Genomic DNA, 16,916 nt, shown 5'->3' with positions numbered 1-16,916 from the left:
TGTTAATTATTTTATAATTTTATGTTACATTTTAAAAAATTATATTAATATAATTTTTTAATATCATAAAAATTTCTTGCATAATAATTAATCTTAATAAATAAAAAACTCATATATTTTGTATTTATATATTTTATATTTAACTATTTAAGAATAAAAGCTTTTGTTGCTATTTAAAGTATTATGTATTAAAGTATTGTCATTTAAAGCATTTATTTATGTATTAGGATATTTTGTATTTATTAGAATCAATCAATACCTTTTTTTATATTAGCCTTTAATTTTTATCTAATAAAATTTAATAATCTATATAAATATAATGCATTTAATAAACATATAATTGTTGTGCTCATTTTAAACATATTCATAATTTAAAATTGATAGTTTTAAAAAATAAGGAACAAAAAAGAGAGAGAAGACATTGGAACCTGTCGGTCATTATGATTTAACTTTCCAGCTAGGAATATAATTTTATTTTTCTTTTAAAAAAATATAATTTTTCCTATATATACAATTAGTCTGTGACGAAACTTTAATTATAAATATATTTAATTTTTGTGACAAATAGCAATTGATCATTGTTGATCACTGCTACCTAGCAGTGCATTATACATTAAGATATGACAAGTGTTAAAGTGATTTCAACAAGCACAATCCATGTAGCAAACAAGGATTCAACGGTGGAGGAGGAGATTCAGTTAACTCCATGGGATCTCCAATTCCTCCTATTTGATCCCATTCAAAAAGGTCTTCTCTTCTGGAACAACCCCATCACTACTCCACCAATCATAATCCAACGCCTCAAACATTCCCTTTCGTCCACCCTTTCTTTCTTCCCACTCCTCGCGGGCCGCCTTTCCGTTACGGAACACGATGACAACACTTCCTCCGTTTCCGTTATTTGCAACAACTCCGGAGCGCTGTTTGTCCATGCCGTTGCGGATAAATACTCCGTTAATGATATCGTTAGTTCCGTTTACACTCCACGCTTTGTGCACTCTTTGTTCCCGCTCAACCGGGTTAGAAACCACGAAGGAATAACCAAGCCGTTGTTGGCGGTTCAAGTCACCGAGCTCAACGACGGTTTCTTCGTTGGGTGCGCCATGAACCACGTTGTTGGAGACGGATCTTCCTTTTGGCATTTCATGAACTCTTGGGCCGAGATCTCACGTGGTTCGGAAGAATTGTCCAAGCCTCCCGTGCTTGAACGCTGGTTCCTTGACAGCTCCGCCTCTGCCATACGCGTTCCTTTGACGAAGGAGAAGATGATCCAAAGTGGTTACGACGGTTTCGTCCCAGAACCTCAATGCGAGAGGGTTTTCCATTTCAGCAAAGACAAGATCGCTGAACTCAAGGCAAAAGCCAACGCAGAAATTGAAGGCGAAAGCAAAAACAAAATATCTTCGCTGCAAGCGCTTTTGACTCACCTGTGGAGATCCGTGGTTGGGAGCCAGGGTCTTGAGCCCGAAGAAGAAGTGAATTACAGCTTGACGATGGGTGGCAGGGGGAGAATGAAGAGTCCGGGAGTGGCGGAAAACTATTTTGGGAATGCGGTGCAGGTTGGAATAGTGGGCATGAAGGTTAAAGAGCTTCTAGAAGGAGGGCTTGGAAAGGGTGCGTTGGAGTTGAACAAGATAGTTGGTTTGCACACGGAGGAGAAGATGAAGAGCTACTATAGGGGTTGGGCGGAGAACCCTAGGCTTCTGACGATGCGAGGTTTGGGGGGAAACAATACTTTAGTGACAAGCAGTTCGCCGAGGTTTGATGTTTATGGGAATGATTTTGGGTGGGGGAAACCGGTGGCAGTGAGGAGCGGAGCCGGGAACAAGATCCATGGCACCATAACGGTTTATGCTGGGGCGGAAGATGGTGTTGACTTTGAAGTTTGTCTTTCATATGAGACATTGGAGGCTATGGGTAATAACCCTGGCTTCATGGACGCCTTCTCCGCCGCCTACTAATAACAAACTTTTTCTATCAAATTAGAGTCCTTGTGTTATGTTTAAGTGTTTAACTTATTAGCTTGTCACTCATCCACCACCTCATTGTTGATGAATAAAGTATAAGGTCGTGAGTAATATCTAGATGTAATTAGTAACAAAATAAGTGTTTTCCTATTCCTTATTGAATATGGTGAATTTTATAGGACGTTTGTAGTGTTTAAATTGTCTAATTTACTTTTATAAATAAAAAATAAAATAAAAATAAAATATTTAAAATTTATTAAATATTTTTGTTTTTTTATTTTTTTAGTAAATTAGACAATATGTCTTAAGTATCATAGTATTTACTATTGAATATTGATCACTGGTGAGTGATGAGACTACATCGGATTGGATTAAAGTAATTGAATTACTTATATATTTTTCAGCACTACTCATTACCGATTTCGTTTCTCTCCGTCTAATGATATATTATCCTCTTATATTGTTCCTATGATACAAAGAGATTATTTAAAAAAGTATTTTTTATTATTCATATTTTTTATTTGTAATTACAAAGTTCTTACTAATATATAGATCAAGAGTATGTTTGTTATGGAATAATATTTTAATAAATTATATTGATTTTTTTAATTTTTTTATTTTTTTTTATTTTACTTTTTAATTATGATATTTTAATACTTCCCTTTAAGGTAAGTAGTGGGATCACCAATACTTAACTTGATTAGAACTTTAGTAAGGACTTGTCTTAAAACTGTTTTAGTAAGAATATCAGCCAATTGATCTTCTGATTTCACAAATAGAAGTTAAATAATGTTATTTTCAAATTTTTCTTTGATAAAATGTTCATCTACCTCAACATATTTTGTTCTATCATGTTGTACCAGATTTTCTGAAATACTGATTGCGGCTTTGTTGTCACATTTCAACTGGCTTGGCAATTGTGGTGGAAACCCAATCTCAGTCATCAATTGTCTTATCCACAATACTTCAGTTATGCCTTTAACGATCCCTCGAAATTCTGCCTGCGCTTGAAAGAGCTACAACTTTCTGCTTCTTGCTTTTTCAAGTTACCAGGTTGCCTCCAACAAGTGTAAAGTAACCAGCTTGTTGATCTTCTATCATTTGGGTTGCCCGCCCAATCTGCATCAGTGTATGCCTTCTTGTCGCTTATGCATAAACTGACTTACTATTCCCACAGCATAAGCTATGTCAGGCCGAGTATGTGATAAGTAAATTAGTTTTCCAATTCCTTATCTGCTAGGGTGACACCTTCTACTATCTTCAACTTGTGATTAACTTGCATGGGCGTATCTATTAGTTTCCAATCCACTATTCCTGTTTCTGCCAGAAGGTCCAAAATGTACTTTTTTTGGGAGATAAAGATTCCTTTGCTGGATCGTAGAACCTCTATTCCTAAGAAATATTTTAGTCCTCCCAAATCCTTTATTTCGAAGTCTGTAAATAGATTCCTTCTCAATTGTGCAATTTCTTCAGCATCACTTCCCGTTATGATCATATCATCCACGTAGATTATTAGGCAAGTGATTAAATCTCTCTGTTTTTTTAAAAAAGGGTACGATCAGAGTTGCTTTGCTTGTACACATACCTTTTTATGGCAATTGTAAATCTTCCAAACCATGCACGTGGAGATTGTTTAAACCCATAAAGAGCCTTCTTTAACCGGCAAACTTTATGTTTTCTAAATCCCGCTAAGAAACATGGAGGAGCTTCCATGCACACTTCTTTCAACTCTCCATGCAAAAAAGCATTCTTGATGTCAAATTGATGGAGTGGCCAATCTTCATTTGCTGCTATTGAAAACAACACCCTGATATTATTAATCATTGCAACCGGTGAAAAAGTATCAGTGTAGTCGATACCATAGGTTTGTGTATAAACTTTGGCCACCAACCTTGCCTTGTACCATTTAATAGTGCTATCTGCCTTGTGTTTAATGGTGAAAATCTATTTGCACCCGACTGGCTTTTTTCCTGTCGGTAGGATACACTTCTCCCAAGTTTCGTTCTTCCCTAAAGCTTCTATTTCTGTATTCATGGCTTTTCACCATTCAACTTTTTCATTGACTTCTCGGACAGTTCTTGGAATGTCTTCTGTTAAGAATCTGGTGGAAAAAGCCTTTGCAACATTTTCTATTCCTTCTCTAGCCACTCGTATCGGATATCTTGAGTTACGGAAAACATGTTCTGGTGAGTACCAATTAGGAGGCATCCCTATGTTTCTTTTTGGAGGAAGAATAAAGGTATTGGGCTTTGGTTCTTCATGTTCCAATGCTATACTGTTATTGTTAGTGGCCTCATTAAAAACAGAAAGTAAATTATCAGATTGACAATTACTTACCTCTTGTCTGACATTCTTAAAAGGGCTCTCACTAGTTGTATGTACCGAATTATTTTCTACGTTGAGTGAAGTATGCTCGATGGCTCCATCTATTTGCTCTGTTTGAACAGTTTCTGGGCAACAAAGGTTATATAGCCAACTTGGTGGTTCATTATTGTTCTCTCCCTGAATGTCATGTTGGCGGCTGAAGTAAAATTCGAATTCTAAAAAATCACAATTCATGGTCATATGAATACGACAAGTGATTGGATTGTAGCACCTATACCCCTTTTGGTGTGTAGCATATCCAACGAAAACACATTTTTATGCACAAGGTCAAGTTTGGTTCTATTGACTTTGGGGATGTGGACAAAGACGGAACATCCAAATACTCGAGGTGGTAAGGTTAGAATAGGCAGGATTGCAGTCTAAGTAGCCAAGACTTGTAAGGGTGTTTTGTGGTGGAGAACTTGGGTAGGTAGGTGATTTAGTAAGTAGGCAGAGGTCGCTATAGCTTCAGGCCAAAAAAATTTTGGAACTTGTGCATCAAAAAGCATGGCTCAGGACATCTCAAGTAACTTTCGATTTTGTCGCTCAGCCACACCATTTGTTGGGGGTGTATTTGAGTAGGAAGTCTGATGGATAAGACCATTTTTCATAAAAAAAATCGTGCATTGATTGTTTATAAATTCCTCTTATTGAATTGAGTTTGAATAATTTGGTAGAAAGCAAAGAATTTATCAGGTACTTCAGATTTGTGTTTTAAAAAATATACCCAAGTCATGCGAGAGAAATCGTCCACAAATAACACAAAATATTGAAAATTATTATGGAAAATAGGGGCTGGACCCACACATCAGAGTGTATTAGAGAAAAATTAGAATTGACTCTAATGTTAGTTGGAGGAAAAGAAACTCTATGATTTTTTGCACGAATATAAGTTTCACATTTGAGAGGTTCAATACTACTTATAAAAAGATTAAGAAATAAAAACTTGAGGTACCCAAATGAAGGATGTCCGAGACGCTTGTGCCATAACCAAAGTTGCCTAGTAACCGTTCCGTGAGCAAGCATGGCATGACTCTGGTATCCTACTTCATCAACGTAGTAAATGTCTTCTTGCTCAGTACCACGCCCAATGATCTCCTTCGTAAGAATGTCCGACAAAAGGTAGAGTACATGAGTACAACACAATTTAGTTCCTTTGTTACTTGGCTAACAGACAATAATTTTGATGATAGTGCAGGGCATAGAGGTAATTTTTTAATTTCAATTTTTTTTGAAAAAGTAATGGAACCTCTTCTTTTAACATCAATTAATTCTCCATTAGCTGTTTCAATATGGGCTTTTGAAGGTTAAAATCATGGAGGTCATGAGTTATACTATCGATAGCCCCACAATCGAAAATTCATTCATTTATCTTTTTAATTGGATTCTGATTTTGGGTCTCCCCTTTATATTGAGTCGCGGTCCAAGGAGTTCAGTAGTCCTTACCCTTACCGTCGCTGCTGCCTTGCCATCGACTTGCTTCTTTTGGCCTTGCCACCACTGTTGGTGACCTCTGGGATGCTCACAGTGGTGGCTACCTTACTCTGATTTCTCGATGACTTAGGATTATTTTTCCACCAATTTGGGTAACCCAAAATTTTAAAGCAGTTTTTTTTAGTGTGTTTTTTCTTTTTTCTTCCACCAATAGTTTTTTTCATCAGAGTTGTCCATAATGGATTATCATATCTATTTAGTTTGAAACCAATTGACAAATTGTTAGAATTAGTTTGTGATGATCGCATTCCAAAATTATTGCGTACCATATTTGTAATTTGTAACATCAATTCGTCAGAAATGATTGATTTTGAGTCCCTAGAACCTAACTCTACTTTCCATGGTACAAAGAGTTTAGAAAAGAAACGAAAAATTATTTAAAAAAATATTATTTTTATTATTCATATTTTTCATCTGTGATTACAAGATTTTTACCAATATATAGACCAAGAATACGTTAAGAGTACGTTTATTATGGAATAATATCTTAATAAATTATATTAATTTTTTTTAATCCTCTTTAATATTTTTTTGATTTTGTTCTTAAACCAAAACTTCCAATCTCTAAACCACTTTTTAATGGATTTTAAGCTTAGGTTGTTTTCATATCCCAAAGTGTTTTTAATTTCACATGTCGTATCTCTTACAAGATATTATTGTGTTTATTTGTCTTAGAGAAAAATTCTAAACGTCCTTGGTAATTATTGTAAAAGATAACAAAATTCTCAATATTTTTTTTTTCGGTTTGTAATTTTTGCTTTTGTGAAATTATACTAGTTAGCCTCACTATTAATAAATTTTTTAGATTAATAAAACATACTTATATAATATGTTAAATTACTAATTTATTTATTAAGTGTCAACTAGAATTAATAGAAATTTTTAGTTAAGAGTCTCGTTTGTCTGCTTTCTTTCGTTTTTCTCATTCCCAAAGTTCATTTCATACAATGCGGACAAAATAATGTTTAATGCTAGCTAGCGAAGCAAAGCCTAACATTAGGTGATAAAACGCACCAAACTTAATAAATAAATAAAAAAAAAAGATATGGGACGTGCTGATCTGTCGATCCAATTTAATTTTCTTTTAAAACAATGAGTAATTCTACAGATTATATATACAAGTTAAAAATTAAAATTTTTATCATAAAAAAAGATTTTCAAGCATATTTTCTGCTTTATTTTTGTTATTTTCGTCATTTATTTTCTGTTGCCATCTCATATATATGATTCAAATTGTATAACTTAATTTATTTTTTAAAATTATTTTTTATTTTATCGCAAAATTCTATTTATATTTTTTTATTGTATTTTACTGTAGATATTATTGTTTTAAAATTATTTGGTAACAAAAAATAAAGTTAAAATTGTTATATTTTTTATTTATTGTAGTAGTTTGAGAATAAATATTGTGATGGACATAATAATAACAAGTTCAAAGATGTTACAAAAGATAATATCAAATCCTTATTAATGGACATAATACATGTTCCAAGGTATTACTTTAAATCAAGGGAGAGAAATTCGACATGTTTGCCACAACAGTGGCTTATTCGACGTCGTCGGCTGAACGGTAGTAAGAGGTACTAATTAAAAACTTTAATGCCTAAATCAACAAAAAATTAAATAGATTTTAATATAAGTAAAATTGAATTAAAAAAATACGTAAGTGTTAGTTAAAATATTTATAGAATAATGGGAGAATCTCTTAGGTTCCTCTGCAATGTGGGTCGGATGCGTTAAGGGATTTGCTTTACAGTGGATTCGTGGGTTAGCCCGTTTGTTTTTTTTTTTAAATAAAATTTATTAAAATTAATTAAAAAATAATAATTAAAAAATTAAATACAAATAAAAAATAATTAAATTATAATATAATTTTTTAATTTTAATTTTAATAAAATTGTTTAAAATAATATGTGTTAATAGAATTATTTTTATTTTAAAAAATAAGTCACATAATTTAAACATATATACGAAATTGTAAAATAAAATAAATAAAGTTAATAACTAAAAGATGAATAAAAACAAAAGATGAAAAAAAAGTATTTAAATCTATTTTAGCGGTGTGGATTTGGCAAATTTTTTAATTTGGCGGATTCCAAATCCTAATTCAACCTACTTTTTTTAACAAGTTTAGCAGATCGACCCGACAAACTCGACCCATTTTACCACCCATGTGATTGGTTTTGACATTATTTGACTAACCTTGTGTGACCCAATTTAAACAAAGACCTAATAACTTGTTTTTATGAATTTAAATGGCTACAATATAACTACTATTTCTTACTTAAAAGAGTAGGTTATAATATTGATTATGTATACATTGAATATACAAAATCACGATAAAGTATTAAATAATTCATGAGACGAATAATTTATTTTTTATATTAATTAAATCTAAAAAGTAATTTATAGATCTAAAATGATAAAAAAAACAACTCATAAAATTGCACAATATATGTACAACTTTAAATTTGTATAATTAAGTGTAATCTTTAATTTGAGTGTATATTAGAATTCTTATATATATACTTTGAAACACCCTACTATACAGAGTTTTACGCTTAAGTCGTAGAATAGAGATAGTGTGGTGTTACGGGCCTCTATGAAGTAAATATGTACATATAATAGTGAAAAGAGATAATATACTAGGAGCTTTGAAAAATAGGTAAAGCTTTGTAAAATAAAAAGCACAGCACTCAGAGAACGGAGTTACCTGCGTGCTAAGAAACCTAAAATTCAAGATATAATTAAGTGAGAGTGAGAAAAGAGAGCCAAGGATACAACATAACAAGCTCCTGACTTAACCTGTGAAGACAAGGCTGGCCGGAGAATATATATACATACATATACAAGTATCCCAAATACCAAAGTACAGAAATGAAACCCTAACTCTCCTGTATCCTCTGTGAGGAACAAAATAATCGAGTTTCTTGGAGAGAAAGCTAAGTAACTAAGTATATATATACATAAGTAGATAAGCCAAAAATATCCCAGGGACTACTCCGCTTCAGGAATCCAGACGCTTAGAGGGGAGCCTCTCGACTTGCATCTGAAAACAACAACACAGTATGAGATGAGAACCGGAGGTTCTTAGCATGGTAAAGGTACCATGCGTATAATAATAAGGTCCTGGGAATGCCAGAGGCAATCCTAGAACTCCGTCATAAAATACTTAATTTCTAAACAAAAGCCATAATTAAGGGTAGGTACTCTAAGCTATTCCTAAACTTACTCAAATTCAAACCTAACATAACCACCAACCCTTTTCACCCTTCCTCTGTTCCTCCGCCATCCATAAATCATGCAGAGACAAGCAACCAGACAAGTTCACGCACAAGTAAGAAGCAGATACTGCAAATAGCAAGAATAGCAGGTAGCAAGATATATAGATTCAATTAGGCAATCTCAGATAATGGATAGCAATCAAAACAAACAAATGCACATGATGCATGCCTGTCCTATGGATGATGAGGCTCACCTGTTGGTTATCCAGCCAACCCGACAAGTCCGAAAACCTTAGACTGTCCCCCGTCGCGCATCCCCAAGAGTCTATGCATAGATTTCACATTCAAACATCAAGTAATCACTCAATGGGGGGCTATCCATACCCGAAAATTTATACGTGCCCGGTCACCCTTACGACGTAGGGTCAACAGAGTATCGAGATTCAACCTGGAACACGTGGTGGCAAGTCACGGTTCTTACCCAGAGAAATTCGTATCTCAGTTATCATCATTCATAAGCCATTTCATTTTCATAATCAATATATAATCATTTAGCAAGTCGTGGCATCAAACTTCATTTAACTTTCTCATCTCCTTCACATAACTCATCATTTTATCTCTTACTTCATCCCCAAGTTATCTTACTATCCTAGCTTCAATTAGCTACTAGACTTAGTACCATACCTTAAGTCTAAAAGGAAGGAAAATGGAGGTTTAAAAGTGAAAATATGGTTTAAAACAGCCAAAATCCAATTTTGCAGCAAGCAGTGGTCACGCGTGTGCGTGGGCCACACGCACGCGCGGTGCGAACAGCACATCACGCATACGCGTGAGTCATGCGTACGCGTGATCATGCGCTCACGCGCACGCATGGCTACTCACGCATGCGTCTTTAAAATGCCACGCCACGCGTACGCGGGGGCCACGCGTATGCGTGGATGGACGTTTTTTCAAATTTGGCAGAATTCCCAAAAAGCTGCTACAAACCAGTTTTTGGTATCCTGCAACATAGTTTTATACACCAAACTTTTGTCGTCTATAACTTTCTCTACAAGATTCTATTTTTCACAAAATTGATATCATTCAAAAGTTGGTAAAACCATCTTTCATTTGAAACAAACCACAGTTCCATCCAAAATTTAAGGAGCAAGTTATGGACTTCCAAAGTTCATCAAAATTCACTTTTATCAAATCACACTCAAACCTCATTTTCCTTTCAAACCTCATCTCCACCCAATTTAGCATACCACAACCATCAACATAATCAATCCTTAATCATAAAACAACAATTCTAACAACCTAGCTCAATAACATCATATTCCTTCTACTTTACCATTTTAGCCACAAACCACATAGTACTACACATACTAATTCTTACCATTTTCATACAATCATTCAATCCTCATTACAACACTAATTTATCAAGTCAATCCAACAAGTCCAAATTAAACCATTTACTATCTCAACCACACCATTGCCTTGCCATAATCTTCATCATCATACAAGCATATACACATACATACATTTAATTTCCATTATTAATTACTCAACACCATATCATATCAATTTATTCATCAACATCACAAACACTAACCATTTAACATAACAAAGCTTTTCAACCTATCCTATAATACTCTAGCCTAAGTTTTCACACAACCTTATATATTAAACGCGCAAAACCTAAACCATACCTTAGCCGATCACTTTATTTAATCCAAGGCAGCCTCACAAGCTACAAAACAGCCCTCAAGCTTAGAGTAACCAGCTACAAGTTTAGCCTCAATCATCACCAAGCCTCCAAATGTTCACTTTTCAATTCCAAAGCATGCATATGAACTTAATTCACACCTAATACACATCTATACTCCAAATTCAGATTTTACCTAATGAAATTAAAATTGAGTTACGGTTTGGGGCATTCTTACCTCACCTATATGCGTAGCAACTCAAACCCTACAACCCCCGCAAGCTAAATCGAACCTAGAACACCAAATTGGGAAGAATCTCACTATAGGGTTTCAAATTCAAGAATAAAAAAGGAATAGAGATTCTGAAACGAAAATGGATCTTACCGGTAAAATTGATTCGACAGGAATGTAGAACTCGATGCGCTGGACGCGTGGCTGCGAACAGTGCGACGATTGGAGCTCGGAGCGGAAAGTTATATGAGATTGAAGTAAATTCAAGGGTTTTGAAACCCTTCCTCATCTTCCCTGGTGTTCTTCATCATGGAGCAGCTGGAATGATGAAGATTGTGATTCATCTCATTTTATTTAATGAGTTAGTTGGGCTTACGGCCCGGTTCGGGTTCGATTCGGTCTGTTCGGTCTAATTTTAGACCAAATTTTTTGAAATTGGTATCAAAATTCTTGTTTCGAATAGTCAAAAAGACTTTATTTAAAAAAAAAAGACTTTAGTAAAAATTTTTTTGGTTAAATTATAAATAATTTATTATCTCAATTAATTTTATTTTTTATTTTTATATATTTAATTAATAAAAAAGTGAATGAATAGGCATTGATATACTAATATATATCGTTAACTATGGGATAGACAAATATTATTTATTTCTTTTTAGCCACTTTATTTAGAACTTTTTAATTTTAATATGGAGGGAAGGTTGGTGTATAGCAGAGTTTTAAAGGTATATGGTGTTTTATCAGGGTATGAGGACTGTGCAAGACAAATCGGACCGTCCAATTGAAAATACTGAAAACTCTGGGTCCGATTTGTGTACTGGCAGAAAATTCTAGATCCGATTTGTGTACTGGCAGAAAACTCTGGGTTCGATTTCAATATCTACGAAATTCTACTCCACACAAATCGGACCGTCCGATTTGTGTCTCTCTCTCTCTCCAATAAAATCGGATGGTCCGATTTCTTCCCACTAAAACAAAAAATTAAAAACCGTCACGATCGTAGATATCTCTCCAATACTCTCTAACTCAACATAACTCACATATCAATCTCATATAAAAAAAATAACCATTTATTTATTCTATGAACAGATGATGACAAATCTTATGGTAAGTAAGCCATAAAAAATATCGAACTTATTTCTTTGTAGCCACTTTATATATGTAACTGTTCCATAGACAAATAATGAGAAATCTAATAGCAAACCATAAAAAATATCGAATTTATTTTTTTATAATCATTATATATAGGTATTTATTATAGTGTCTAAAGAGATTGTTTAATTGTTAAAATAGATTAAATAATTAATTTTAAATTTAAAAGTATAAAAATTAAATTTTTTTAAATATCGAATTTATTTCTTTATAGCCACTATATATATGATGTAAAATATATTTTAAAATATTTTTCTTATTTTTGTCAGTTTTTTAATAACTTGATTTTTTTTTATTTAGTCCAAATTTAAACAAGTGATTATGGCAGGCATGCAGCCGTTTCATGGTAAGACCGTAACATGGACGATGTAGGTCACTCAGCTGCTTATCGTTTCACATTAATTAGATTTTCAATTATTTTCTAGGTATAAGTTATTTTTCGATACAAGTCTATACAAATTATTTATATTTACATGTATATATTTTTTTTGTGTCATTAATGCATATTTTTTTTTTCTTCTTTTACTTATTTTTCTCTTTTATTATCATCGTCACCAACACTACAATCACATCCTCCTCCTCTTCTTTCTCCTTCTTTTTTTATTAGAATTTCTTTTCTTTTTTTTTCTTTCTCCTCCATCATCAATTATTTTGTTGTTAAAAATAATAAATAATTCAAATTCAGATTATCAATTGAACTAGAATGAAATTGATTATTATTTTGAATCCAATCAGGTGGTTGAGGTGTGGTTCAATTCTAGTTAATATTTTCGTTAGTAGTTTATGATTCTGTAAGTGAATAATGTTGTTGTTGTTTGTGAAAATTGTTGTTCATCGTTGATAGTTTGAGTTGAATGTAATGTAAAAATTCTGCATTAGAAGAAATATTTTTCTGTATTTACAGTAAATTTGGGTGTAACACGAAGATATTTGAGCATAACACGAAAAAATTTTCGGTGTATGTGTGCTGATAAGTTCTGCATAATTCAAAACTCTTTAACTTCCTCCTCTTCATCTTCTGCTTCTTCTTCTTCTTCTTCTTCTTTTTCATCATCATAACCATCATCATCATCATCATTATCATCATCATCTTCTTCTTCTTTTTTTTCTTATTTATTTTTTTTGTTTTATCTTCTCAAATTTCTTCTTGTTTTATTCTCTTAACAAGAATAAAATCAAAAGAAATCAAACAAAGCAAAAGAAGAAACACATAATGGTACAAAATTACTTGGAAGAGGATGAACTTACATTCATTCAACTAAAAGAAAGAAGAAGAAAAAATGCTGCATTAGAGGAAATATTTTTTTTTGTATTTGCAGCAAATTTTGGTGTAATATAAAGATATTTGAGTGTATTGTTTAAGAATTTTTGGTGTATATGTGCTGATAAGTTCTGCATAATTCAAAACTCTTTCTCTTCCCCTCCTTATCTTCTACTGCTTCTTCTTCTTTTGTTCATCATTATCACCATCATCTTTTTCTTATTATTATTTTCTTATTCATCTTTTTCTTTTTGTTTTACCTTATCAAATTTCTTCTTATTTTACTCTCTTAACAAGAATAAAAACAAAAAAAATCAAACAAATAAGAAGAAGAAGAAATACATAATGCTGTAGAATTACTTGAAAGATGATAAACTTACATTTATTCAACTAAAAAAAAGAAAGAAATAAGAAAAAAAAGAAGAGGTAAAAAATGCAGTATTAGAGGAAATATTTTTCTGTATTTGCAGCAAATTTTGGTGTAACACGAAGATATTTGAGTGTATTGTTTAAGAATTTTCGGTGATGTGTGCTGATAAGTTCTTCATATCAAAATTCTTCCTCTTCCTCCTTCTTATCTTCTGCTACTTCTTCTTCATTTTTTTGTTTCATATTCTCATAATTCTTTTTGGGAGGAAAAAATCAAATAAAGAATAAAAAAATACATAATGTTACAAAATCAATAGAAAGATGATGAATGAAAAAAATGTAGCAACAACAACAGTAATAAAAAAAGACAATGAAGATAAAATACGCGAAGAAGAAGGAGGAGAAACGCAAAGAAGAAGGAGAAGAAGGAGGAGGAGGAGGAGGAGGAGGAGGAACGCAAAGAAAAAGGAGAAGAAACGCAAACAAGAAGGAGCAAAAAATGGAGAAGGAGGAATATGTAAGTGGATTTTGTTGGGTTAGAATTAACTTGCATGCCAAAAAGACTTATATGTATAGCAGTACTCTTAGATTTTAAAAGTGTATAGTTGTTCAAAATAACATTTTATAATAATAATCTTCAGCCATCTTACTTGTATACTAAAAATCAACTATAAAATTAATTATTAGTATAAAAGTTATGTTGAAATACAAAATACATATTAAAAATACTAAATGACTGATTTAAGTTAATTTGTAGTGTGTACATATTTGTTTCAAGAGTTACCTAAAACTAAAACTGAGTTGTATTTGAGCTTAGATGTAAGATTCAGACTCCTTTTGAGACAGCGTCCGACTTGTTTCATAGCCGATGTGCTGCCGTCCGAGTTTCTCATGAGAAATCCGACTTGTTTCGTAATCGATGTGCTGCCATCCGAGTTTTTCGTGAGGATGTAGGAGGTAGTACCTACAAGGGACTCCGATGTTTAAGTTAGCATGAGTTTTAGACAGGTTTTTAGTAGATTGAGATATAAATATATCCGAGGGATATTAGTATATTTATAGTAGAATAGATAACCACCTTTTAAAGTAATTCTACCTTTATTAGTGGATAACCGTTTCCTTTTGTTAGAGAAATTGTTGAGATATTTCTTCTAGATTAATAGGAGATATCTTTAGAGTTAATTATTTATTTAGATAAGTAAAATTAAACTCATGTCGCCGTGTCTGACCTCTATAAAATCGGATAAGAATAAATTAAACGATATCTGTAAATTGGACTTTATTCATTTTTTGTTTGACTAAATTCTGAGCCAATGTATAAACAATAACATTTTTGAATCATCTTTAGTGTATTGTTTAGATATCCAACTTTTTAATTTCTCATTTCATAGAAGTAAGCTCTTGTTCTTATAGAAACAAGGAAATAACATTTTACACCTGTTTTACTTAAGGTGAAAAAAAGAATAATTTCATCATTTGTTAATACACACTCTGATCAAATCTAAATAAATTTAAATTGTTAGACAGCAGGGAAAAGCTTTAAATTGTTACTTATAATAATAAAATGAGAATAAAACCTAGGGGCATCTAGTGTACAGATGTAATTGTGAAGATTTTTGTTTTTTATGGTTATTTGTTGATTTTGAAAGCGTATCACTAAAAGTGTTACTTAAAGAGAAAGTGTTACCCTTAATCGTTAACTTGGCTCTGATACCAATTTTTAGTTGTAATTTCTTTTTCAAAATTTCCATTAACTCTTCATATTTTGCTTCGAGTAAGTTTATAATTTGTATATATTTGGTTGGTGGTACTTTATAGTTTACAATTTTATAATCAAAAGTATTGACCATTTCTATTATTACTAATTCTGATTTCATTTTTATAGTTTTTCAATATTGTTTTAGTTTATAATATTCTTTTTTGCATGGATTATTGTATATAAAATCTTTTATCTGTTTGTCTTTTTCTTTAATATAATTTTTCAAATCCTCAAAAACTTCTTTTATTTCTACACTTTCTGTTGTTTCTAAATATCTTTTTAATTTTTCAACTTCATTCTCCATTTTTTCTTTCAACAGCTTTAATTCTTTAAGTCATAATATGGTTTTCCAGGCATTTATAAAAAATTTTAAGTTTAGCTCCAACTTGTTTATATTTGTTCTTATTTCTATCCTTTTTATTATAAGGTCATTAATTTCGAACTGAAGATTGTTTAATTCCCTTTTATACTCCTTTATTTTACTTTTTAAATTTTTCGCCCTTTTTCTTTTTATTTTGTTTTCTGGTCTTTCAATCTTTGTATACTTCATTATTTATCTTAAAATTTCTGCAAATTCTATCATCGATTCATCACTATTTTCTAGAGATTCTATTAATTTTTCTAACTCTTCAACTTCTCCTTTCAATTTGTCATAGATTATTTTTAGAACTTTAAATGCTCTTTGATTTATTTTAGAAAACTGTAAATAATTCAACCGATTTTCTCTTTCAAAGAGCTCTTGTTTCTTGTCTTGATAGGTTACATATATTTTTTCTTTATTTATTGTCATAACTTAGTGTTTAGGGTTTCATTTAATTTTTCGACCTTTTTTATTAATTCTTTTATTTCAGAATTTTCTTCTTTAATCTTTAACTTAGATAAGCTTAACGGGCTATTAATTTTGGATTGAAAATTCGATGAAACTAATTTTCCTGATGGTTCTTTTAGTAAAAGAACTGGATTTTCAATGGCTATATATTTTGGTATTTCTGTCTTTACAATTTTCTGAAATAATTCATCGACATAAATTCTTTCTCTGTTTTTAAATATTATACTATGATGGCTATTTGTTAAAGCATAGTTTATTGCATATGTAATTGAAAAGGGTTCATCGTCTTGTTCCATTAGATTCTTTCTGCGAAATTTATAAGCCAAACTTATAGATCTTTCAAGATTTTCAGTTGATAAAGGTATAGCATATCCAAGATGGGCATTGAATTTAACATTTACGTTTGCCAAGTTTCCATGAACAATTCCAATTATCTGATCTATTGGGTCATCAGTAATTCTTTTGTCACAGATTGCTAAGCTTATTGGTGAATTAATTCCTTTCATATATGTAGATTTGATTAAGACTTGTATAGTACTAATATGAATCCATCCAATTTTAGATCTTTTTTGTTGATC

The 16,916-nt window shown here is 31.9% G+C and overlaps 1 protein-coding gene across 1 annotated transcript; it reads left to right on the top strand.

Moving 5' to 3' along the window:
- Positions 1-540: 540 nt before the first annotated feature.
- On the top strand, positions 541-2,129 carry LOC107487718 (protein ENHANCED PSEUDOMONAS SUSCEPTIBILITY 1-like). Its single transcript, XM_021142113.2, has one exon. The coding sequence runs from the start codon at positions 621-623 to the stop codon at positions 1,959-1,961; it is 1,341 nt and encodes a 446-aa protein (XP_020997772.1). The 5' UTR covers positions 541-620; the 3' UTR covers positions 1,962-2,129.
- Positions 2,130-16,916: the final 14,787 nt, after the last annotated feature.

The sequence above is a fragment of the Arachis duranensis genome, chromosome 5, assembly GCF_000817695.3.
Source record: "Arachis duranensis cultivar V14167 chromosome 5, aradu.V14167.gnm2.J7QH, whole genome shotgun sequence".
In the NCBI taxonomy this organism is placed as follows: Eukaryota; Viridiplantae; Streptophyta; class Magnoliopsida; order Fabales; family Fabaceae; genus Arachis; species Arachis duranensis.
This window is presented reverse-complemented; position numbering and strand designations above follow the sequence as displayed.

Bases quoted from the DNA above. Each gene is read 5' to 3' on its own strand.
- LOC107487718 (XM_021142113.2), top strand. From the start codon at position 621: ATGACAAGTGTTAAAGTGATTTCAACAAGCACAATCCATGTAGCAAAC.